Genomic DNA, 27,405 nt, shown 5'->3' on the forward strand with positions numbered 1-27,405 from the left:
TGAAGCTTGAGCACTGGAGAAGTTTTGTTTTGATGAGAATTTGGTTGTAGCCTTCTACAGTAGGAAAGAGGCATAGCGTCGTTGTCGGGTGGAAACCTTGTATGTCCAAGACCGTTCGTTTTGTATTTATCATTTTAAAAATGAACTAAACTAGTGAAAACAGCCGATCTACAAGCACACAACGCCTTGCGGTGTGAGGCGTTGTGTGCTTGTAGATCAGCTGTTTTCACTACTTTTGTGCGACAGCCTTGTATGATGAAGCAGGGCTTTGCTTGGTCAAAAAACGTACAAACTTGAAACTTGGAGATACAAGGTTTCTGCTCGACAGTGACATAGTTTGTTTTTAACAGCATTTCACTTGATTGTAAAATGAAACCAAATGGACCTGAGTCCTAATTCATGTACTCGGTGCTTGCGTCAGGCTTTTGTGAACTGAAGACATGCATTTCCCCTTTTACAGGAAAATGAGTGTCTAAAGAAGGAAGTATTTGAGAAGAGACAAAAGAGCCAGAAGAACCACAAGATTGGCGAGCTTATCAACCAGAACCAAAGGTGAGGCCCAGGCAGACATGAAGGAAATTAAACTGAAATAATTTTGCTGCTGTAATAAACTATTGATCACAGAAGTTCAAATCTGCAAACGATGCAATTCACCAATTGCCATTCTAAACAATTTTGACCAGACACAATTGCTTCTTGATCGATTCATTTCTCTGAAAGATCACTACAGGCAATATGAGAATCTCTAAATACAAAACCAAGCCAACCTCATCTCCAAGAGAAGTCAAATTCTCCCTTAAAGGAGTAGTTCACCCCCAAAATGACTTTTTTTCTATTAATTACTCACGCCACGGAGACTTGAGATCAATAATATCTTTTTGTATTTGTCGCATTCCTGAGACAAAAAATTGATTATAGTAAATGTACCCCCATTGATTCCGGATGGGGACCCAAATGCAATCGGGTCCCCTTCCGGAATCAATGGGGGTACATTTATTGTAATGACATTTTTGTCTTAGGAATGCGACAAAACCCAAAAATATTATTGATCTCAAGTCTCCGTGGTGTGAGAAATCATTAGAAAAAAAGTCATTTTGGGAGTGAACTACTCCTTTCAGCCTATTATGAGCTCCTCTGAGTTTTGTTACACTTTTATTCATGAAATAGATAATAAACTTTAAGCTGATATTAGGTAGGCTACATAGATAATAGATAAACTTTAACCTAATATTAGGTACATAGATAATTATTAAAAGTAATATTATGCAATATCTAAATTAAGCCCAAATGAAAAATCTAATCTTCTGAATGAACTGAAGATGATATATATTACCAGCAATAAAATAGTAACTGGTCCTTTATCTCTGCACATCACTGGTTGATCTTATAATAAGTTGTTATCTTCAACACTGGAGTTGGTGTTGTGTTCCACATTAAACTTAGTTGTGTGTTCCAAATTGGCGTTGGTAGTGTGTTGCACATCAGGGTTGGTGTGGTCTTCTTCCACATTGGGGTTTTCACTGCCGGCAAAACAGCTTGGGAAGATGCCGATGTTTCCGGCACAGTGTCCCTCTAGCCATTCTTCATTAACTGGAGGGAAAGGGAGGGGGGAGAGTTAAGTGAGAGAGAGAGCAGCGGCAAGCAGTATTACCCCACAGAGTTATATCGTCGTTGTCGGGTGGAAACCTCATATGTCCAAGACCGTTCGTTTTGTATTTATCATTTTAAAAATTAACTAAACTAGTGAAAACAGCCGATCTACAAGCACACAACGCCTCGCGGTGCGGTGCGAGGCGTTGTGGGCTTGTAAATCGTCTGTTTTCACTACTTTTGTGCGACAGCCTTGTATGATGAAGCAGGGCTTTACTTGGTGAAAAAACATACAAATGTGAAACTTGGAGATACGAGGTATCTGCCCGACAGTGACGATATATAATATAGAGAACGGATAGCCCCGCCCCCAGCTATTCATTTCAATGCAAGTTGCTCAGTTTTGAAGCACCCGGAAGAAGCAGAATCCAGGTGCATTGTGGGGGATATTGGCACTGCCCGACAGTGACGATATATAATATAGAGAACGGATAGCCCCGCCCCCAGCTATTCATTTCAATGCAAGTTGCTCAGTTTTGAAGCACCCGGAAGAAGCAGAATCCAGGTGCATTGTGGGGGATATTGGCACATCTGGATGTGCCGCATCAGATGCGCGTGCAACAAGCTCGCATTCAACACATGGGGTTCAGCACTGCTAAACTGTCACCCGGTAGTGATAGGCACTAACCAATGGGACAAACCTAAACACCGGAAGAACGGCGCTTTGTTGACGCTCCCGTGTCAAAGTTCAAAGGAACGGCAGGAAATGCCGCTATAGGCTGCGTTATTCCGAGCTTGATATGTGATCGCGCCCAGAGAGAGAGAGACACAGACAGACAGACAGACAGACAGACAGACAGACAGAAAGAACGGCGCTTTGTTGACGCTCCCGTGTCAAAGTTCAAAGGAACGGCAGGAAATGCCGCTATAGGCTGCGTTATTCCGAGCTTGATATGTGATCGCGCCCAGAGAGAGAGAGAGACACAGACAGACAGACAGACAGACAGACAGACAGACAGACAGACAGACAGACAGACACACACACACACTGTGTTAAAGGGGAAGAAAGGGGCAAACAGAACAGAAGGAGGGAGACAGAGTAATATGAATAGATAAGAATGAAAGAACAGAGATGGGGTAAAATTAAGAAAGAGAGAAAATACATGGAAGAGATAGATAGATATACGGAATAAAAGGAAAAACAGAAAGCAAGGAAAGTGTGAGAAAGACAGACAGAGAAAAAGCAACTTAGGGGACAGACGGACAGAGAGCCCAGTGAGAGAACGAGACATAATTGCTAGGGGTGTAACGATATAGTAACTGTATCGAAATATAGTTTTTAACTTAAAAAATCGAAGTATATCGAAATGAAAACAGCTAAAATCGAATCGTATTGTTTTATTTTGTATTGTTTCGAATCGGCAGTGCAAAGAATCGATTGTATCGATATTACCTACTTGAGCATTGTATTTAGCATTTTTAAGAAGAAAAAATTAAAAGGAGGAGTTTAATTACTTTTCCTTTCCATATAGCTACTCTGGTCTATCGATAAATGTGTGTAATCTCTGGGTTCATGTCAAGGTGCAGGTTTGTCAATATACAATATACAATGTCCATGTATTTGGCCGATAATCACTGTTTTTACTTATTTATATCCATAATAATACATGTTTCCCTTAAAAACCTGCACTATCCACACCTTTTACACAGATTTAATGTCTTTGCTAAATAGTTACTATATCGATTTTAAATCATTGAATCCAATCGTATCGTATCGCCATGAATGAACCAATATCGTCCATGTATCATATCGTCAACCATGTATCGCGATATGTATCGAATCGCTATTAAAATGTATCGTTACACCCCTAATAATTGCGGTGTGGTGGGACAGAGACAGACAGAGAGGACATTTTCAATCGAACTGACAGACAAACAGATGGTTATTATTCTACAGACAGATTATTCAGAGAGGGGCATCACAATGTCTCCCTCCGCCCCATACAGTCTCCTCACCTTCGCTCAGAATGTCAATGGTGTCTCCTTCACTGAACTCCAGGTCCTCAGGGCCATCAGCATTGTAGTCATACAGTGCCACCATCTGGTAGAGGATGGTACGGCTGGCCAGGGGGTGCTCAGTCTGAGATACAGGCATTTGACAGATTTTATTACATCATTGGCTGGGGGATGTAGAGCACACCGAGCCACCTCTCCATACAGAAACAGGAGATAAGGCTTGAGTTCTGCACATGATCTTACCTCAGTGGTCCCCAGCAAAAGTCGTTAAAGCATCACAATCATTTTAAAGGAGTGAGTTCACCCCCGAAAGACTTTTTTTCTATTGATTACTCACGCCATGGAGACTTGAGTTCAATAATATTTGTTGTATTCCTAAGACAAAGAAATGTATTACAATAAATGTTCCCCCATTGATTCCGGATGGGGACCCGGATGGGGAGTAATGCATCTGAGTCCCCATCTGGAATCAATGGGGGTAAATTTACTATAATATCTTTTTGTCTTAGGAATGCAACAAAAACAAAACCAAACAAAATATTATTGAACACAAGTCTCCATGGTGAACTATAGTACTCCTTTAAACAACTTTATCCATTTATATGTTGGCTATTCAAAAACAGCATATTATCTACAAGCTCACGGCGCATTACTTCGTGCTTGCACATCTGCCATTTTTGAAAATGTTTGAAAAATATAAAATACAGCAAAATAGATACATTTGGGGGTCCTAATGAAAAGGTTTGAGAAGCACTGCTCTTACCTGACACTAGGGATGGGACGATAAGCGATATTATCGTTTATCGTGATATAAAATACTCAAGATAATCGTATCATGGAGATTTATCGTGATATAGTCCTCCGTCATGCACTGGGATCAATTCACCTTTTATTTGCCGAGCTGCACATCCAGTACCACTTAAACCCTCTATAATTGGTAAAAGGTACTTATAATATACGTACTTGATACATACTTGGTCTTTTTTCACTCTCTATCAAATGTCTTTGCCAAAAAATAGCCGATCTACAAGCTCACAACACGCGACACGTTGTGAGCTTGTAGATCTGCTATTTTTTGGGGCAAATGTTCCGCCCCAGGATAATGGATTTTGATTATCGCGAGAATATCGCAAATCGCGATTTCTTTTGTCACAATAATGGTGATATGAAATGTTCATACCATCTCATCCCTACCTGACACCACAGAGTGGCTCTGCCAGCCTCTGCTACCAGCAGCAGAGGCTCTGTGTCTTCTTCCAGAGGCTGCAGCACCTGGGAGCAGGGCAGCCTACGCCTGGAGGGCAGAGAGATGATGTGCAAGGGTCAGTTCAAACAAGATACATTTAATAGATTATAACAGGGGTTTTCAACATTTTCGGGCCAAGGACCCCTTAGTTGAGAGAGAGATGAAGCAGGGACCCCCACAACCTGTTCATAGATTCCATATAGTTTAGTTGTTTGACACTATAGGGTTCAAGTGGTTAATATAAAAAAGGAGAAAAAAGTTTCTATCGCAAAGATTTGGAGGACCCCCTATAGTAACTCTGAGGACCCCCTAGGGGTCCCGGACCCCCTGTTGAAGACCCCTGATTTAATCGATTACTACAAAATAAATTGATAATCCACAATTTAACAAAACAATTGATTCATAATTAATTGATCCCCATTTTGTGCCCGGGTAGCTCAGTCGGTAGAGCTCTCGCCTTTGTACCGCAAGGTCATGGGTTCGATTCCGGGCACCGCCAACTCAGCGTATGAGTAGCACGGCTTGGCAAGTCGTCCGGCAAGTACTGGGAGCTGATGGTAGGTGTGGCGCTCCACCTCAGCAGTCCATCTCCCAGGGGTCTAGCGCATTGTAACGGGGACAGACTCCCGCGTGTTACCGGCTGATACCGACAATAAGCCACTCCCCGACCTACTTGTTGGGCATGTCATTAATTTTGCCAGCCAACTTAAGATATGAATGTGCGCTAATAACGCCAGGAAATAGCTATATTTTATCATCATGATGGGGTATAATTTCATTGTTTTCAAAGCCATGATGATATACCACCACAAAAAGACCACTAGAGTGTGCCATCGTAACACTAAAACCTTAGAAGAAGCCATGTATAAACCATGAGTAAAGGATGGGAAAGTGACGTCGCTCCATTGACTCACAATCCGCCATCTGTGCTCAATCCTGTTCAATTCGTGCTTGATCGTCTAAAACCACCATCGGTCTGGGCAGCGGAACGTATACAGACGCCACACAGAAAGTTTCCGAATCAAAATCCAACCTAGTGAAGCTGCGTAAGGGTCGGATGGTTTGCATTGAGCCTAACGGCTAGCAGAAGCTAATGTAAACAGGAAGGCCTGGTTTAGCGGTGACGTCATAATCGTATCCTTTTTTTTCACGGACTTGTGTTGTTACCAGCCAAAGGAAAGGAAACCATTTCGCTCCGTCTATTAACCCAAATAAAAGCTTAAACAATGCTTTTATATAAAAGTCGATTAAAGTCGATCGGCAGGGACGTCCATAGTGACATAGTCGACCGGCGCTGATGTTGTTAAATAAGATTTCAAACCACTTCCAAAAGAATGAAAATAGCCCATCTGCAAGCTCACAACACGTTGCGAGTTTGTAGGTCGACCATTTTCCGCAAAGTGCTTTTAAAATGCATGCATAGCGAGGACACAACAACAATCGATATAATGTTTTCTTTTTTAAATACAAAGCAATGCGTTTTATATTACAAAACAGAAATGTGAGGGAGGGAAGATGAGGAGGGGGGTAAAATGGAGAAAAGAGTCTTTAGAGTGACAACAGTACTTGTTGAAATTCAAGGTGACAGAAATGGGTTGTCGGGCCCTGATGATACCTGAGGCGCAAGTGACTGGCTGGCTGGCCCAGTTTGTGTGAGATTTGCTCCTTCAATTCGTGGTAAGACGTGTCCAGTGGCACCTTAACAGCCACCGTGTATCTGAAGTGCACCTTCACCACCACAGAGTCCACGTCACTCCCATGGGCTGAGACAGCGGCCTGGAGAAGAAACATAGAGGGTATTATGACTTTACAAACAGGGACGCACTGAGCCTCTGATTCAGCCCAGGAAAAGTAGTTGGAGAGGCCCTCATTGTGCGCGGCCACCACAGATTTTTTTGCCTTCCAGACGCACTGTGAGGCCCAAATACTGACCGATGAGTGATTTTAGGTCTCATCGTTTTTCTGGTATAAAGACAGTTTAGCGATCTTGTATGTAGACCATCTAGGAGTAGTCAAGGAAAAGGGGGATAGACAAGCCAGTGAGGCCAATGTGATGGCTCTGTGGGCTGATCTCTCTCTATAGCGCTGCTGCTACACAAAGATTGGCCATTTCAGATCATGAGAGACAAGCCAGTGGGCCAATTACGTTATATTTACTTTGTGGGGCCATTTTTTTTTTTTTTTTTTAAATGGCCGGACCGGCCGTTCGGGAGTTGTCCCACTTTTCCCAATGGCCAGCACGTCCTGACCATGACAGATTAACATTTTACTTTTCTTGGAACTTTTGGTTCTCCAGGATAAAACCGCACGTATCCTTCAGCTGAAAATGTTTTCATATCGCTTCAGGAAACACTGTGATAGATTTAGATAAATATAAGCAAGGTGTTGTCAGGTCCTGTTGCCTTGGTGTGTGTCAGTATTAAACATTCCTTGTTGTTTGACATAATTACAATCTGTCACCATATTGAATTGAATTTATAGTCAATAAGTCAAATTGTCAACAGAGAAAATCGGCTAACAGTATGCAATTACTTGGTTAAGTCAGATGAAGACCACAATTCCCAATTGTGGTTGAAATGTTGTTTGACAGTAAATGTGGTGGACCAGCAAGATTGATTGAATACTTTATTGGTCATTTGAAACAGTTAAATAGCCTACAGCAGTACAGCAAAACACACTGTTGTGTGCACTTTCTTTTTGATCTGTTTTGATGGAAAACATTAATTTGATCATCTAGATCTGATGCTTCAACAATTATCAATAACTAGCAGAGAGAGAAGTTGGTATCTTCCCTTTGACAAATGCAGCCAGGCATGAATTTCATGGCAAAAGTGGAGCAGGAGGACCATTATTATTTTGGCATAGGCACAACAAATATTTTTCTTTTGAGTGTTGATTTAGCTCACTCTGACACATCGAGGCACAGAAGATAGTCTCCAGCAATCCAGTGAATATTTATAACCGACTCCTTTCTACCTCTTTCTCCCCAGAGCGCAAGAGTGACTTAATCAGGACACATCATCATTCTACCTCTGTTAAGTGCAGGTCTTACAAAAAGCATTTCATTCTGAAGTTCACACAATGCTTCTATATTTAGACTGTGTAGGAAAGAAAGGGAACCAAGCGTGTGTCGGAAGCAGAATCGCTGAAGAAGAATTCCGTTTTCAATTCATGCTCCACTACAGTGTTGTTTTGACAGCAAATTTTGATTTAGTTTTAGTCATAGTCTTTTGAATAAAATGCCTTTGAGTTTTAGTCATAATTTAGTCACCTGAAAAGTTTTAGTTTTAGTCTAATTTTTGTCGACTAAATATCATAAGATTTTAGGCGACTAAATCTACAGTTGATTTAGTCAATTAAAATGTATTTTGACAGGCCTTGATGGCATCGTAATGACTGATTTTACACTTGGTTGCGTGCTTAAATAGCCGATCTTGTGAGCTTGTAGATCTGCTAGTTTCAGCACGCAACACCTGAGAGCAACCAAACATAAAATGACTCTTCTCCACTAGTCCCTCCCTAACGTTTTAGTCTAGTTTTTATTTTGTTAACGAAATTGTCAATATAATATATATATATATATATATATATATATATATATATATATAATATATTTAGTCATAGTTTTAGTCATCACAGCTTACTTTTTATTTTGTTTTTAATTGAGTTTTCGTCAGTGAAAAAACGCAGTCGACAAAACATTTTCGTCATAGTTTTAGTCGACGAAATCAACACTGCTCCACTTATAGGTGATACAATGCGTACCTGGGGGGTGGCTGAATGTCTGTTCTTGCTCCGGGTTGGCAGGGGTGATGACGGTGGCAGGGGGGGTGACGGTGATGATGCGGTGACAATGACAGTGGGGTAGGAGTGAAGCGGTGACGTGACGGTGGTGTAGGAAGGAGGTGGTGTATTTGTCAAACTTGCTGGAGAGAAAATAGGAGACAGCTAGTTCATGCGACCGTTCTGTCACCGCTTGCATACACACTTAAAGATGGGGTGCCATGATTTTCCCCTCTATAAAACATGATTATCTACTATTACGATTATACTAGGAGGAAGAATTTTTCCCCAAAAAGTGTACAGAAAGAGTTAAAATTATGTTTTTATGTGGCCACACCCACCAGTTCATTGGTATGCGTGGTTGTCATGGTGGGTGGTGACCCAGCTGAAGTTAGCCACACCCACAGTGTTGGGTGAATGGTAATTAGGGGAGGGGTTGATTCTATGATGTAATTAGTAGGGGTGTAACGATATAGTAACTGTATCGAAATATCGTTTTTAACTTGAAAAATCTAAGTATATCGAAATGAAAACGGCTAAAATCGAATCGTGTCATTTTATTTTGTATCGTATCGAATCGGCAGTGCAAAGAATCGATTGTATCGATACTGCCTACTTGGGCATTGTATTTAGCATTTTTAAGAAGAAAGAATTAAAAGGAGGGGTTTCATTACTTTTCCTTTCCATATAGCTACACTGGTCTATCTATAAATGTGTGTAATCTCTGGGTTCATGTCAAGGTGCAGGTTTGTCAATATACAATGTCCATGTATTTGGCAGATAATGACTGTGTTTATTTATTTATATTCATAATAATACATGTTTCCCTTAAAAACCTGCACTATCCACACCTTTCACCCAGATTTAATTTCTTTGCTAAATAGTAACTATTCGTCCATGTATCGTATCGTCAACCATGTATCGTGATATGTATCGAATCGCTATTAAAATGTATCGTTACACCCCTAGTAATTAGTATGGGAGTTTTTAGAACGGCACGTCTGACCCAGCAGGTGGCATCCTCCAGCTAAAAACCCAAATAAAAAGAGAATGCATAATTGCTCATTACAACCACACCAGGGGGTCTAATGAAGTACTGTCAACCTCCTAGACACATGAAAACCAGAAAAAGTACAAAACTATGGCACCACCTCTTTAAGTCCTTGGTGTTAATTTACCTCCAAAGAGTGTACAAATGGAAACCAGATGGCCCCATTTGGTTTCCATTTGTACCCCGTTCTGAGTTAAATCAACACTGGGGTGTTCTGACATAATGACACATACTGTAATGATCATAGTGTAGACCGTATTCAAGTTTTAGCCAGTACTAAAATGCAATCATCATCATCTCACTTTAGATTAACTATCATATTATTAACCAATACGGTCCTGATTGCGGAACAATTTAGTATTGTACCATGATGCTGAATGATCATGTACAGTGTGAACTCGGCTGGCAGTGATGATATGCACCACTCCCCCAGGAGAGGTGCATATTATCACTGTCGGGCGGAAACCTTGTATGTCCATTAATTTTTCAACCATCTTGTTTTGTAAATGAATGCCCTACTTCATGTGTCACACAAAAGTAGCAAAAAATAGTAAAAGTTCATAGATTGTTTGTAGATGATTGGCAATTTATGATATTGTTTAAGGTAAAGTGACAGTGGTTAAGTGAATAAGTATGTCTGTGGGTTGTATAGATATTGAACCAATAAACTTGTGACTAATTACATTGGATCCATTTTCTGAAAAGTAATAGTTTGAGATACAGTACAAGGTTTCCACCCGGCAATGACAATATTACAGCACATTACAGGAAGAGTGTGAGAGGCCGGGGCATCGTGGTGGTTAACATACCCTCAAGAGATGTTGCACGTCTTGGAGTAGATGTTGCACTTCTGGGGGACCAAGTACCCTCAGAGGGTGTTGCACTTCTGGGGGACCATCCCTCAGAGGATGTTGGAGTTCTGGGTGACGTACCCTCGAAAGATGCTGCACGTCTTGGTGAAGGTGTTGCACTTCTGGGTGACCTAACCTCGGAAGGTGTTGCGGTTCTGGACGACCTGCCCTCGGAAGGTGCTGGAGTTCTGGGTGACCTGGTGCCCTCAGAAGGTGCTGGAGTTCTGGGTGAGCTACCCTCAGAGGGTACCGCAGGTCTGGGCCGGGTTTGTGGGCGAGTGGGCGGTTTGAAACCCGGAGGGAGCGGAATTCCGCTTGGAATACTCTGGGCGGAGAAAAAAAAAGTAGGGCTGTCACAATTATTACATAATCGTCTAATCGTGATTTTTTTTTAAAATAATCGTGATTATTTTTCATAATGGTCATAATCGTTTCCATGTTGAAAAATGTTCATATATATTTTTTTTAAAAGTCAAAAATATTGGAAATAGCAGATCTACAAGCTCGTAGATCGGCTATTTCCACTATCAATGTTCTTTTTTAAGCATAAAGTTGTCAAATATGTCATTAATTTCTTTGTATATTTAGGTTATGTGTCATATCTACCATGTGCAACTTCAAAGCCTAAAAGCCAAACAGAAATGTAATTGTCAACGACAAATACACAATTAAATCGTTAATCGCAATTATTTGAGTGACAAATAATCGTCATGTAAAATGTCATAATCGTGACAGCAGCCCTAAAAAAAAAGAAGAGGAAAACACACTCAGTCGTCAAAACAGACTATTCTCTGAGCCAGTCATTTGCATAGTAAAACATCTAAAGAAGAGTCCTGAGTTATCGCCACTATTCAGGGCGCAGTAGACCGGCATCTTTTGTTCGAGAAAATTGAGGTTGGGAAAATTACAAGTCAATGATTTTCAACACAGAACATTTTTCCCCTGACACAACACTTTTCTTATTCATTCATAGGGTCTAGGAGAGATAACCAAAGCTCTGCACAGTGGGAGCCTACAATTGGGTAATATGGGAGTAGACATTAAGTACTTTAAGTAAAAAGGCTGGACACCAGATTAATTCAACTCGCCAATCAGTTCAGTACCCAGTTTTGGCTGGGGTTATCACATTGTGTTAAAGACTCTCTCCCTCTCCCCTTCTATGTCCCACTCTCCCTCCCTGCCTCCCCATCTCCCCTTCCCCTGCACCTTAATTTTGCCTTTGGATTTCTTGGTATCTGCTGGCTCCAGCAATGTCATGGGCAGAAGACCTTTCTGAAAGCAGATCATAAACAAAGCAGACAATCAAATGAGTTCAAGATAATAAAAACCAACAGAAAGAAAAAGGCTGGCCGTGGCATCACAGATCTCCAACTAGCATAGCCTACAGCAGGGGTTCAGGGGTTCCCGAACCTTTTTGGCTCAGGGCACCCCTATAAATATTCGTTATATCCGAGGCACCCCTACATTATATTCATAATTTTCACTCCATGCACCTTATATTTATGGCATATTATGGCGATTATGTTGCGAGGAAAACGTTGAGATAATAGTCTTTTGGCTAGAACCGATTGAAAACTTGTACTTCAAAATGATACGAAATAGTTTTTCAAGTGTCCAAATAGATTCCAAATATTATCAAATTATCTCGCGACACCCCTGCCCTGTACTGCCGTCACGGCACCCCAAGGTGCCCCGGCACCCACTTTGAAAACCCCTGGCCTACAGGCAGGGTTCGAGTTATGTGGGGGCCAATGGGGGCTTAGCCCCCATAGATAAGGTCTGGGACCCCATAGTCAAAAACCCCTATGGGGTCTCTTTTTTTTCCCAAGTGTTTTTTTTTTTCTTTTCTCCCCTGCGCTCTCTGGCTCTCATCAACCCAAACGTAACCTCTCAGTGGCATGTAGGTGCTATTTGGCTACTATTTTCCAGGACAATTTCAAAATAAACATGTTGAATGATCGATTGTATAGATGAAAAAAATAAAATAAAGACTCTTGTTTTGAAATGCGCTTCTGTGCAGAGAGGAAATGGCTTTCATAGGACGAGCCTTTAACGTTCGTCCACTCTGTCGTCAGTGCGTATCTTGCGCCCTGATGGACTCGTGGTGAAATTAACAACACAGGCATAAAGCCAAGGAATATAACAGAACACCAAGACAAGACCATAAAGGCATTAAACATCGTCCTGATCGTCTCATCGTCACTCTGTCAACAATTGGTGAGTGAGTCGTGGCTAAATAGAGTTGGAGTAATGATGGATGCTATGCTGCTAGCTAACACTGTTTTGGCTAGCGTTGTGGACACATTGTATGGGTCCTGAAAATAGCAGATCTAGAAGTTCACAACGCAGCGCGAAGCGACTCCTTGTGAGCTTGTAGATCGGCTATTTTCACTTCTACTTGTTTGGGTTTAGTTTCTCTTGGTTCACGAGCTAAAACGTTTGGGAAGCAATACCATAATGCTTGCTGTAGTTGAACAGTGGTGTAAAATTAAGTAGATAACTGAAAAGCTTTTGGAACTGAATGATTATGATACTGGTGTTGTCTGTCTGTTGGAGTGTTGGTACCAAGAATTCCATCTACTATAACTATATAGACTATCTTGCTGGCTGGTGCATGTGGAAAGGGGCAAAGGGAAAGTGTAGTGTGCCGTTCCCGATTGTTTAGCAAAAAAAAACCAGCGGAAACCCGAATAAAATGCGATAAAAACGCGATCAAAACCGCGAAAAACCGCCAATTCAGCGCGCGCGCGAGACGTGCACGCACGCGAACCCCCCCCCCCCCCCCCCATGTAGGGCCCCCATAGTTCTGGGAGTATAACTCGAACACTGGCTACAGGACTTCATATAAAAGCAGAGGCACAATGTCAATGTTTTCCACTTGTTTTTGACATGATTTTGAAATGTTCAAGAAAAGGTTGATGCTCTGCCCACATACCTGTCCATCATATATGACAGTAGCCATGCCCTCTCTGTCCACTTCACTGAACACAAAGACCACAGCACCTCCCGGCACCGTCAGCTGATCCGGGCCCCGGCCCATGTAAGGAGAGCTCAGACGCATGTAGCGGGAATCTCTGAGAGGAAGCAGGGAAAGAACATCACTTACACAGTACAGCAGGGTTCCCCAATAGGCGGCCCGTGGGCCATTTGCGGCCCGCGCGGGGCTACTGTCTGGCCCACACCAACCCCAGTAATAATGGTGGTATAAGAGCAGCAACAACACTAGTATATTGTCGTTGGCGGGTAGAAATCTTGTATCTCCAAATTTGTATGTTCTTTCGCAAATCATTCAAGGCCGTCGTACAAAAGTAGTGAAAACAGCAGATCTACAAGCACACAACGCCTCGCGGTGCGAGGCGTTGTGTGCTTGTAGATCGGCTGTTTTCACTAGTTAAAATATTTTTTTAAATGCTAAATGCAAAACAAACGGTTTTGGACATACAAGATTTTCACCCGACAACGACGATACCTGAACTGTCGCTTGAGTAGCGGGAACGCCACCGTCGCCCCCTGCAACGTTGTGGCCCTTGGCTTGGTACCCTAGACATAATTCGGCCCTTGGGGAAAACTAATTGGGGAACCTTCTGTACAGTATCACTTTCAATCTAAATCTCTGTACAATACCTCTGAAAACAGCAATTTGCTTACGTTAAACTAACTTGAATGCCAGTGCACTCTCAACAAAATAGATGTCAGAAAGTATCAATGCATTTTATCAGACATTGCAGTGTTGACATTACTTAACACCTGGGGAGCCAAACTCGTTCAGGGACGAGACAAGGCCACTAGGTGTCACTGTGCCAAAAGGAGTTATCTCGTCGACAGACGAGGCAGCATAGGGTTAACTGTACAAGCTGCTGGCTGCCCTCTGAATGACCCGAGTCCATTACGTAACCCCGCAGCTCAGGCAGTGATAGAGACAGGCAGAAAATGGCGGAGGCAGCTTACATTGCTTCACATTCTACTTTGAAACACCAGTAAGACGCCCTAATAGGGAGATAAGCGACTGTCAGGTCGCAGCGTGATTTTAGGGCAAAATGTGTAGGAGTAGTGTCCAAAAATGTGTTTGAAGAAATTGGCCTGTTGGTGGCGCTATATGGGACAGATCCATATTGATGAGATGAGTGTAGACATACTGTGTACCGATTTGTGTGATCTTTGGGCAAAATCTGTAGGAGCAGTGTCCAAAAATGTGTTTTAAAAAAATCGGCCTGAAGGTGGCGCTATATGGGACCGATCCATGTTGATGAGATGAGTGTAGACATACTGTGTACCGATTGGCATGATTTTAGGGCAAAATCTGTAGGAGCAGTGTCCAAAAATGTGTTTTGAAAAATCGGCCTGAAGGTGGCGCTATATGGGACAGCTCCATGTTGATGACATGAGTGTAGACATACTGTGTACCGATTGGCATGATTTTAGGGCAAAATCTGTAGGAGCAGTGTCCAAAAATGTGTTTTGAAAAATCGGCCTGAAGGTGGCGCTATATGGGACAGCTCCATGTTGATGACATGAGTGTAGACATACAGTGTACCGATTTGCGTGATTTTAGGGCAAAAATTGTAGGAGCTGTGTCCAAAAATGTGTTTTGCAAGAATCGGCCTCATGGTGGCGCTAGAAGAGGGTCATGTGTGAATTGATGGGTGGAGGTTGTGATTTGGCAGGCAAGGAGTATGTGTGCAAAATTTGGCATGGATGGGGGCAACGGTTGCGGAGATATGAGCAGGGCAAAAGTGTGACGTGTGTGACGGAAGAATCGGCCTCATGGTGGCGCTGCTAGAAGAGGGTCATGTGTGAATTGATGGGTGGAGGTTGTGATTTGGCAGACAAGGAGTATGTGTGCAAAATTTGGCATGGATGGGGGCAACGGTTGCGGAGATATGAGCAGGGCAAAAGTGTGACGTGTGTGACGGAAGAATCGGCCTCATGGTGGCGCTAGAAGAGGGTCATGTGTGAATTGCTGGGTGGAGGTTGTGATTTGGCAGGCAAGGAGTATGTGTGCAAAATTTGGCATGGATCGGGGCAACGGTTGCGGAGATATGAGCAGGGCAAAAGTGTGACCGACCGACGGACGGACGGACGGACGGACGGCCGGCCGGTGGAGGTTTTGATACTAAAATGCGACCTGACGGTCGCAATAAGAAGGGCTTTATCTCTGAATCAGATGAATAGAGCGCCAGGGAAGGAGAGATCTGATTGTTTTCACGGCGACACTTTACCACGATGGTCGGCCCCGTTTATAATTATAGTTTTGCGAGCTTTTGTAAACGAAGGGATTATCTTCCTTAATCGTCAGCGGACACCCACGTGCACACGCACGAAGCTTCCGAGGCACTTCAAAATAAAGCGTAAGTGAATGGTGGCGCCAGCAACAGCTAGAAATGTTATAAACCTTAGCAGCCCATGTGTTAAAGGAGTAGTTCAACCCCGAAATGACTTTTTCTATTGATTACTCACCCCATGGAGACTGTGATAATAGTCAATTTACCCCCATTGATTCCGGATGGAGACCCAAATGCATTAGGGTCCCCATTCGGAAACAATGGGGGTAAATTTAAATTCAATTATTGTCTTAGGAATGTGACAAAAAACTAAAAATATTATTGAATTCATGTCTCCATGGTGTGAGTAATGAATAGAAAAAAGTAATTTTGGGGGTGAACTACTCCTTTAAGTAAAACATTTAAGTATACTTTACACCATTCGGCCACATATGACAATACTCACTGAGCAGTCGCTCCATGCACCTTCGGCTCATAAAATCCAGGTGTCTGTTATGAGGATGGAAGGACAGTCAGAGAAACAAAGACTGACAACATAAGCCAAATAGAGCCTAATCCACGTTCCTGTCATACCTGCATCCTGAGCGGCTCAAAACCTCCAAAGTCATCATTGGGGATCATAGAGGTGATCACCTGGAAGCACAAAGTCAAACCAAAGATTTTTAATATACCAGTAAGACTCCCTAATCGGGAGATAAGCGACCGTCACGTCGCAGCGTGATTTTAGGCCAAAATGTGTAGGAGCAGTGTCCAAAAATGTGTTTGAAAAAATCGGCCTGATGGTGAAGCTATTTGGGACAGATCCATGTTGATGAGATGAGTGTAGACATACTGTGTACCGATTTGCGTGATTTTAGGGCAAAATCTGTAGGAGCAGTGTCCAAAAAAGTGTTTGAAAAGAATCGGCCTGATGGTGGCGCTATATGGGACAGATCCATGTTGATGACATGAGTGTAGACATACTGTGTACCGATTTATGTGATTTTAGGGCAAAATCTGTAGGAGCAGTGTCCAAAAATGTGTTTAAAAAAAAGCGGCTTGAAGGTGGCGCTAAATGGGACAGATCCATGTTGGTGACATGAGTGTAGAGCAAGTGTACCGATTTGCGTGATTTTAGGGCAACATTTGTAGGAGCAGTGTCCAAAAAAGTGTTTGAAAAGAATCGGCCTGATGGTGGCGCTATATGGGACAGATCCATGTTGATGACATGAGTGTATACATGTAGCGATTTGCGTGATTTTAGGGCAAACATTGGAGGAGCAGTGTCCAAAAATGTGTTTTGCAAGAATCAGCCTCATGGTGGCGCTAGAAGAGGGCCATGTGAGAATTGATGGGTGGAAAAGTTGTGGTTTGGCAGGCAAGGAGTGTGTGCAAAATTTGGCATGGATCAGGGCAACGGTTGCGGAGATATGAGCAGGGCAAACGTGTGACGTGTGACTGACGGACGGACAGCCGGTGGAGGTTTTGATAGTAAATGCGACCTGACAGTCGCAACCAAGATGGTGCAACCTGATTGGAGCCACTAGAGGGCGACATGGTACACAAAGCCTACAAAAAGCCTCCAAAGTGGGCACCAGCATCTGACAGCAAATCTCGCAAACGTCCTGTTTACTGGTTCTAGATCTCGCGAGAGCGTGTTGCTGGGACAGAGAAAGGTCGATAATAAAGTAGATTTTCTCCTAATTTGAGTCTCTGGAAAAAATACATTTTAGTATGAACATTCTGGGAATATTATGTGGCTGCGACGATCGGGTCCAATATTTAGTTCAGTGACCGTGGGGGTAAAGAATGGTTCAGAAGCTGTGTTCACTCTCCCATTGGAAATGAATAGACTAGACATACTTGAACCTACGTCATGCGGATATGGGAAGTAAACCGCAATTGCCGCCTCTTGCCATTTCCCTCTTGGGTCAAACCAAGCACTGTTAGGGTTGTCCCCGCATGTATCAGGAAAACTGGGCCCTGGCCAGAACTGGGCCGTTTGTGGGAGAACTGGGCCACCAACCAAAACTGCCACCAATATTGCCCTCATGTTTTTGCAGCTTAGAAGTCACTTTCAGTAGTTTTGCCTTTTTTGATGCAATGAAGGAATGTTTTATTTCTCTGTTTTATAACTAGTTTCTGTTTTGTTACGAGACATGAAGTATTTATGAAGACGTTACTATGACTTAGGAATCTTATTTTTGCACTATACAGTATAATTTCCTTTGCACTTTGTGCTCTGGACAGTAATTGGTCACCAGTTGCAAGTACCTTTGCTTTCCCCAGAAAGTCTCTCTCTTGAAGCTGCTCCACCTCTTGCTTCCTGGGGCGGAACACCCCTCCCTCTGGCACCATTAGAGGCGCAGGCACCTCACCCCTCTGGAGGTCAAGGAGCGCACGCATGCACGCACGCACACACACACACACACACACGCGCGCACACACACACGCACACACACACACACACACAAAATTATACATCAGGGGTCTTCAACGTTTTCAGGCCCAGACATTTTTTTTACATGTTTTCCCATTAGTCTTTGACTGGACAAAGCCAGATGATGGAGCTATAGCTCCTGTTCCAGGAGCACCGTTCAAAAATATGTGTTTTGATATATAATTTTATCATACATGAGTTGAATGCCAATTCCCTTTAAAAGGATGAATATTTCAGCCAGACAACTTTACTTTCCCCCTGACCCAGCACTTTTCCTTCTCCAGTACCCTTCCAATAATTAATCAAGTCGAAAAGGCAGAACAGGGGGAATTTAATTCATTTGTTGTCAAGGTTCACTGTTCAGCACTTTTACACCCAAAACTGTAGGTCAAGAGTACATCGCTTTTCATTTATGTGGAGTACTATCCCCCCCTACACTACTTAAATATTATATTTACTGTACATTTCCAATTAGAAGCCAGGGCACCAAAAACCCACCGGGGGTCTGACACCGTTTTGCGTATTACCCGCCATTCAAATGGACGCGAATAAGTATCGCAAATATCCGCCCGGTTCTTTTAAACGGGGTTCAATTCGATTTTGCGAATTAAACGCCCAGGCTACCATTTGGAAAAATACGGTAGATGACTCTGTTCCCACAAGGTCTTATTCAAGCTCCAGTCCTTTTTTCCCTGTACACTAGTGGACAGTCGGAGGGGAACGAATGTTTGCCTCAGAATAGGGATGCTAGGCGTCATCTCCTAATATTTCTTCATTGACACAGGATTTAATGCTTGACAGGCAGAAGTACAGTGTGTACAAAGTTAAATTCGATCATTTATCTCTGAGAGTAAAAATGGATTAAAAAAATATCAAAAAATACAAAATAGGGATGCAAGGTTGACAGTGGTATATTTGACAGTGTAAAAGAACGTAACATGTGGATCCAGAGCTTTAAGCTTCTTCAGCACCATGTTTGATTGATTGATTGAAGGCTTTATTAGAAGTTTGCATAGGAAAATGTACAGATTCATGACGGTACAGTTCACTGGTACAAGGTCTACTAAAAGGAGATCCATGAAAAGACTAAGCTTATTTCAACAGGAAACCATTTAAGTATCTCATATAACATTGAATGACAGACAAATAGAACACAGTACTATGCAGTAGATATGTAAAGAAAAAGGGGAAAAAAAAGAAAAGAAAACAGTAAATCTAAACAAACAGTAAGTATATACAAGGAATATACAGTAAATCTAAACAGACAGTAAGTATGTACAAGGAATATACAAGTATACAAGTATATACAAGGAAGGGGCAGGGAGGGTAGGGTTGGGCTAGGTTTTTTACCAGTTGCGAACGGCTGCTGCCTGTAAGTGGTTTTTCAGGGCAATTTTAAAGGATGCTAGTGATCCACACTCCTTTATGGCCTTCGGTAAGGCATTCCACATTTTTGTGGTATAGCAGAAGAACGAGTTCGACCCTTTCTTTGAGTTGACTCTGGGTTGAACGTGATCTGTGGCACTGCCTCTGGTGTTGTAATTATGGACATCCTTAACGTTTATAAAGTATTTTGACAGGTACTTGGGTATCATAGTGGTGTAGTGTATCTTGTACACCAGGCCCATTGCAAGTTGCTGTACTCTGTCATCTACTCTGAGCCACCCCACTCTTAACTGGTGAGTAGCGGTGAGGTGAGTCTGATAGGGAAGGTTAAGCAGGACCCTAATTAGTTTATTTTGGGCTGTTTGGAGTTTAGTTTTAAGGGCTTGTGGGGCGTCACGATACCATACGTGGACTCCGTAGTCAAAGAGGGGCTGGATTATTGCACCAGCTATGGTCTTCAGTGTGTTGAAGTTGACCATTGGGGCGATCCTCTGTAGGAAACGAGTTCGTTGGTTGATTTTTTGTATTACTTTTGAAGTCATCTTTTCGCTGGAAAGATTAGCTTCAAGGATACATCCTAAGTAAGAGATTTCGTTTTTTCGTGTTATGACCTTGTCACCCACTTTGATTGTGAAGTCATCTACCTTTTTGAGGTTATGATTTGATCCAAAGAGGATGGACTCGGTTTTTCCCAGGTGAATTGATAATTTGTTGTCGTTAAGCCATGTGCAGATCTTACTCAGTTCAGAGTTAAGTGTCTTTTCAACCTGCAAGTGGTCCTTGCCCGAGACTAGGATGTCATTGATGAGCATTAGGTTATATATGCTACTCACAGAGATGCCATCCAAAACGGCATCCATCATGGCCGCTCTGCCCCCTCCTTTCTCCTGGGTGGCCGACAAGAGGATGTTCTGAGCCTGCTCCCACTGGCCCATCCGGCAGTACACAGCTGCTGCGTTATACAAGACCTGACACACACACACACACACACACACACACACACACACACACACACACACACACACACACACACACACACACACACACACACACACACACACACACACACACACACACACACACACACACACACACACACACACACACACACACACACACACACACACACACAATGTACAGTGCACTCACAGCAAGCTTATTGTAGGGGTGGGTGATATGAAAAAATAAAATATCACGATCTTCAAATTACTTAACAGTACAACCACCTACAATGTAACAAAAACTAAAGGAAAAAGGAATAACAGATTATTTAGACCAGTGGTCCTCAAAGTGGGGTCCAGGGACTCTCTGGGTTCCTTTTGGGAGGTCTAAATTTGGCCCTTACCAGAATGTAACTCTGACAGTATACAAATGAAACCAAATGGACATTTGGTTTTCGTTTGTATACTGTCAGAGTTAAGGGGAGACCTTGACATTTTAAAGTTTGAGAACCACTGATTTAGACCAAAATGCAGGTTTAAATGGATTCTGCAATGAATCTCTGTATTAACAATTCAACAGGATTTTTTACAGGGCTCCCTCAATTGTATCACGATATATACGATATCTCTGAAAAGGCATATAGTGGGGACATTGTATCGTCTCAACGATATTTATCACCATATTGCCTACCCCTAGCTTATTGCATAATTCTGCTAATGTGTGATGGATGTGTGTCCTGCTAGCTAAGGGTACATGTAGTTAATTTATTGCATGCATTAGTTGTCACAGTGATATCTTTTAAGACTCAAAATACTTCCTTGTGGCTGTTGCGTAAAACAGTGAAACATATACTCATATGCATGGCTGTCCTCATTTCCTCATGTGGATGAGACAGCACTGGCCACCGGCTAAACCCAGCATTCCAGCCACTATCTCCATAAAATTCCTACCTTGCTGAATAGGATCGGGTTGCACAGATGTCTGGTTGTTTGTACTTTGTTTTACAATATGGTATTACAGTGTGTCTGTTCCTTCTAGGGGTCTAAATGCCTTTAAATGCCTTCAATGACTTGTTGTTCATTCCATATACAGTAGAGCACTTCTAATGGAAAGGGGGGGGGGGGGGAGAGAGAGCGCGCATTCCGCGCAAGAGACATGCAGAGATAGACAGACAGATTGAGTACCGGTAGTTATATAAAGGAAGAGGGGGCAAGGGAGAGTGAGAGGAAGAGAACGGTGGGGGGAGGGAGGGAGAGAGAGGGGCAGGGACATGCTGGGCCCCGGATTCAGCCAGGGAAAAAGAGTTGTAGAGGCCCTCATTGCGTGCTATAGAGAGAGATCTCTCTCTATAGCGCTGCTGCTACTCAAAGATTTGCCATTTCAGATCATGACAAGTGACAAGCCAGTGACAAGTGACTGCAGACCAGCGGTGCGGCGAGATAATTTGATAATATTTGGATTTTATTTGGACACTTAAAGAAAATATTTAGTATCATTTTAAACTAGAACAAAGTTATTTTCAGTCGGTTCTTACCAAAATGTCTATTATCTCGACATTTTCCTTGCAACATAATCACTAAAATATGCCATAAATATAAGGTGCTGGGACTAGTGAACATTATGAATATAATGTAGGGGTGATTTGGATGAAAGAATTATTTATAGGGGTGCCCAGAGCCAAAAAAGGTTTGGGAACCTCTGGTCTATACCGTAACTCTGTGCATGTGTGTGTGTGTGTGTGTGTGTGTGTGTGTGTGTGTGTGTGTGTGTGTGTGTGTGTGCTGACCTGCCAGCTGTAGAGTTTGTAGCGCAGCCCCAGCTGCTTGTAGTCGATGACCACGTTCCCCCTCATGTGTTTCTGAGCCGTGATGCAGTCTGACAGAGCATCTTCCAGTCTGAAGAAACACACAGTCTCAGACACATCTACTGTATACTATAGACAAAGACATTTCATGTCTCTAAGTTGAGGCCTTTTAAGAGGAAGACCTTTTGTCCATTTGTGTTTCACAATGAGCTATTCATGAGCAGAATACGATGATGTGACAAAGATCAAATGAATCCTGGGATAAAATTACTAGTCCATGAAATATTACTGAAGTGATTAATTAACGTCATTTGTTATAATATGTTTTCTTTCATGGGATATGATTATCTGCAGTGTTTTGGCTATGTAATGGCATTCAATTTGTGTTAGAATTAATTCCCTCTCTGGGCCTTTTGGCAATGAGACTTTGTGAGCAACAAGACACAATCTTGGGAGGTTTATCCCCATGACATGTCTCAGCCCCTGCTTTTGATAATTCTCCATTTAAATTTTTTTCAGCCTTGTGAATTATGGACTGAAGAATTTGCGAGGGCAACTGGATGTATCACATACTGTGTAGTTGGAGAAAGAAAAAGATTTATACCAAAGGACAACGCTGTGGTTCCCTGTCAGACAAGGAAGAAGACGATCAATCCCCTGATGAGTTTGTTCAATAGATGGTAACCATAGCAATAAGGTCCACCAGGAAGGTACACAGTAGTTGTTAAGATTTGTACACTTTTTGGTACAGTAAAAAGTAACAAGGAAGTGCAGTGCTTATACATACAGTATAAGTGTACACACACACAGCGTATCTGCACATTTCTAAGTTGGCATTTAAATTGCCAGCCAAATTAAAATATGAATTTGCGCTAATAACGCCAGGAAATAGCTATATTTTATCATCATGATGCATTCAAATTCAAAGCCATGATGATATACCATACCACAAAATGACCACTAGAGTGAGCCATCGTAACACTAAAACCATAGACTGTAGAACAAGGCATGTATAAACCAAGAGTCAAGGATGGGATAGTGACGTCGCTCCATTGACTCACAATGGGATCTCCGCGGGCCGCCATCTGAGCTCAATACTGTTCAATTCGTGCTTGATCGTCTAAAACCACCATCGGTATGGGCACCGGAACGTATACAGACGCCACACAGAAAGTTTCCGAATCAAAATCCGACCTAGTGAAGCTGCGTAAGGGTCGGATGGTTTGCATTGAGGCTAGTGGCTAGCAGGAGCTAATGTAAACAGGAAGGCCTGGTTTAGCAGTGACGTCATAATCGTATCCTTTTTTTTCACGGTGTTGTTACTAGCCAAAGGTAAGCTAACCATTTCGCTCCGTCTATTAACCCAAATAAAAGCTTAAACAATGCTTTTATATAAAAGTCGATTAAAGTCGCTTGGCAGGGAAGTCCATAGTGACATAGTCGACCTCAAAGTCGACTGGCGCTGATCTTGTTAATGACTTTCTAAGACCAAATAATTGTGGGCTCGCCTGGAAGGCGAGCACACGTATGTTATCTTCATTATTTATTTGTTTGTTTATATTAGAGTTCTCAACGGGCCTGAAAATTAAGGCCCGGCCCTAACTGGGCCCGAGTGTATCTCCTCAAAACTTTGGCGCGATTCACCTCCTACACGCTTACACCTTTCAACACCATTCAAATGGTTATGTGTTCAGCTTACTGAGGACACGTGTGCTTGTATTTTTCGTTTTGAAATGTTTTGTAGAATAATTATAAAAAAATAAAAATGTTTAACTTTAAGCACCCAATGCATTTCCAATGGGTTTAGTGAGTGGGGACAGAGTGAGACAGAAGAAAGGGACCCATGTTTATATTAAGGCGCTGTGGCTGCAATATTCACACTTCAGATATGCTATTTATATCATTGCGTTCACACAGGTCTGCTCCCTGATTTGATCCAAATATCTAAGCTGTGTGATGTATATATTCTGAGTTAAAACTACAAATATCTCTAAATGTCCCTCTCCACTCTACTGATTGAAACAGCTGTGATTAAAGGCCTGTCTGTCATTGGCTGTTCTGTGGTGCTGCAAAGTAACCAAGTACATTTACTCAAGTATATACAAGTACTTGTACCTACAGTACAATTTTGAGGTACTTTTACTCTACTTTCCATTTTTGTTACATATACTCTACTATAAATACAGCATTTGACAGCTTCAGTTACTTGTTACTTTGTAGATTTTATTATTAATAAAAAAACATAGATGGACCACTTAATACTGCTATGAAGTTGATCTAGAATGTGCATGCGTGCGCGCGTGTACGCACGCACGCGCGCGCGCGCGCGCGCGCGCGTGTACACACGTCCGCGCACGCGGACGTGTGACTGTGAGCTTGTAGTTTGGCTATTTTCACAATATGTATCAGTGTGCTGTGTCCCTTTCACACTGGGCCACTCGTGCAATAATAAAACTGGTGCATTCTAAGGTGCTAGGAACAAGTACTATAGTCTAATAAAATCACACTTGTGTGAACTGAGCGGTGGAGGCTGCGTGTGTGTGTGTGTGTGTGTGTGTGTGTGTGTGTGTGTGTGTGTGTGTGTGTGTGTGTGTGTGTGTGAATGTGAGTGAGTGTGCCTGGCCTGAGGCTGAACAACAGCGCCCCTCCCTTAACATGTGTGGTCAGAAAAGGTATTGCAGGCTACATACAGACACGCACGCACGCACGCATACACACACGGCCACTTATAGGAGACGGTGTGACCACCGCTCAAAAAGCCTCCATTACAATGCATTAACCTGTACAGTATAATGTCTCCCACCTACTTGTCAACCTGCATGAGGACTGCAGCCCTTTGGAAGAATCCGACAGCAAGGCGCTCATCTTTGGCAAGGGTTTGGTCCAAGGCCTGGATGTGTTAACGGGAGGAGAGCACTTTCAAGGAAAACAACGTGGGGGTTCAGCTATGGCTTCAGCAATAGCAGACAAAGGAGAAATTATTTTGCAGCTACAGCAGTAGCCAGTTTAATTGAAACGGAGGAAACAATTAACCTGCACTCTCTGTACAAGCTATGTTAACGCAAGCTCATGATTGAACACATCTCAGTTTTGTTTTCCCGAGTGTGTGTCTATAATATAAGTGCGAACCTGTGACCTGTGGCGTTCCTCAAGGAAGCATACTAGGGAATTTGGCATGGCATTTGCTTGTGACTGCAATCCGTTCCTTTTTGAGGATGACTCGGCTCTCCTAGTCTCGGACAGGGACAAATTACAGGTTGAAAAGGCCCTTGGCTCTGAACTCAATAAGATCTGCACCTGGCACACAGAACAAACTATCAATACACCTGGGTAAAACTGAATCCATCCTCTTTGGGTCCAATTTTAACCTCAGCTAGTCGATAACTTCAATCAAAGTGGGTGACAATAATGTTATCACAAGAAAAGACAAATTACCTACTTGGGTTGCATCCTAGAGGCAAATCTTTCCGTGACATAATAACTACTAAGGTAATCAAAAAAATCAACCAAAGAACTTCATTTTGCATAGACTCTAGCAAGAGCACTCATTCAATCCTTCTTTGACTATGGGGTCCACGTTTGGTATCTCAGCACCTCAAAGGCCTTAAAACAAGGCTCCAAACAGCAGAAAAATAAACTGGTTAGGCTACTGCTTAACCTTCCATCTCTGGCTTACTTTTACTTACTGATCATTTTTGAAAGTGTAGGGTGGCTCATGGTAGCTGACCGAGTAGCCTACAGCATCTTGCAATGGGCCTGGTGTATAAGATACACTAGACCACTAAACAATCTGTGTACCTGTCAAAATACTTCCAAAACGTCAAGGATGTACACAGGGACGTGCTGGCCACTGGGAAAAGCGGGACAACTCCCAAAAGGCCAGTCCATTCCTGGCCGGTCCAGGCCAGGAAAAAATGGCCGGCACACAAAGAAAATATAGCTCATGTAATTGGCCCACTGGCTTGTCTCTCATGATCTGGAAAGGACAATCTTTGAGTAGCAGCGCTGAGTAGCAGCAGCCCACAGAGCCATCACATTGGCTCCACTGGCTTGTATATCATCTGGAATACTGACCCAGCTAGCTTCCTTGACTACTCCTGGGTGGTCTACACTTGTAAATCGTGTAAAGGCTTGTAAATCCCTACTCTCCTTTAAAGCCGCTCTGAAAAGTTACATCTGCCCTTTCTTTCCAAGACACTGAATAAGGGTGTATTGGATACACTGTAAAATGCTCATGCTGAATTCCAACCCGGCGCTCTCATTCATTGTGTTGCACTTCTCTAACCTGCAGGGCAGCCTCCAGCTGGCCCAGAGCCAGGTAAGCTGAGGCGCTGGTGAACAGTGTCCGCGAGGTGGGCTCTGTGATCTGGTCCAGTGTATCCAGAGCTCCCTGCCAGTCTTTGTCATCTGCCAACTTCACTGCCTCATTCCACAGCTGCAGCAACTCTGTGTACAACATCCTGCTCTTCCTGTTGCTGCTCTTCCTGCTGGACACATGAGAGACACGCACCCACACCTGTCAAAATGACTACTAGTGACACAACAGATTACATTATGTGTTCAATAACATTTTTGAAGCGATGAAAGCCGCTTCCAAGGAGTGGCTTTGTCTGTCCCGTACATGTTTTTTTTGAGGATTCCCTTAGATTCTCAAGGAGTGAGAATGTCTGTCCCGTACATGTTTTTTTGAGGATTCCCATAGATTCTCAAGGAGTGAGAATGTCTGTCCCATGCATGCAGAATTGAGGATTGGTCAAGCTTCACATGACAATTTGGCCCTCCAGACAAAATCATTCATTCATTCAGAATTCATAAAAATATAGAACTAAAGCACATAGAAAGTATAGATCTAGAACACAGATTTTATAGCTCTAGAACTCATAGAATAAGAATTCACCGCTTCACTTCGAACCAAGGTTTGATTTTTTATAATGAAATAACTGCACTGGTTCCCAAACACTAGGTCGGAACCCATTTGAGGGTCACAGACACATTTATGGGTCCCTTTAAAAAAAAAAACATTTTTTTCATGATT

The 27,405-nt window shown here is 42.7% G+C and overlaps 2 protein-coding genes across 2 annotated transcripts in view; both read right to left on the reverse strand.

The window, feature by feature from the left end:
- Positions 1 to 27,405, reverse strand: part of man1b1b (mannosidase, alpha, class 1B, member 1b) — a 182,198-nt gene that overhangs the window by 110,243 nt on the left and 44,550 nt on the right. The gene's annotated exons all lie outside the window — the stretch shown is intronic.
- noxa1 (NADPH oxidase activator 1) lies at positions 1,385 to 26,829 on the reverse strand (the record flags this gene model as incomplete). The annotated part of the gene is made up of 14 exons (XM_080738496.1): positions 1,385 to 1,590; positions 3,607 to 3,730; positions 4,801 to 4,900; positions 6,468 to 6,628; positions 10,674 to 10,862; positions 11,744 to 11,809; positions 13,473 to 13,611; positions 16,265 to 16,308; positions 16,393 to 16,452; positions 18,073 to 18,180; positions 20,458 to 20,592; positions 22,353 to 22,461; positions 25,178 to 25,260; positions 26,656 to 26,829. The coding sequence occupies 14 exons, from the start codon at positions 26,827 to 26,829 to the stop codon at positions 1,385 to 1,387; spliced, it is 1,698 nt and encodes a 565-aa protein (XP_080594622.1).

This window comes from Nannobrachium achirus, assembly GCF_963921795.1.
Source record: "Nannobrachium achirus genome assembly, chromosome: 12".
NCBI classification, from domain to species: Eukaryota; Metazoa; Chordata; class Actinopteri; order Myctophiformes; family Myctophidae; genus Nannobrachium; species Nannobrachium achirus.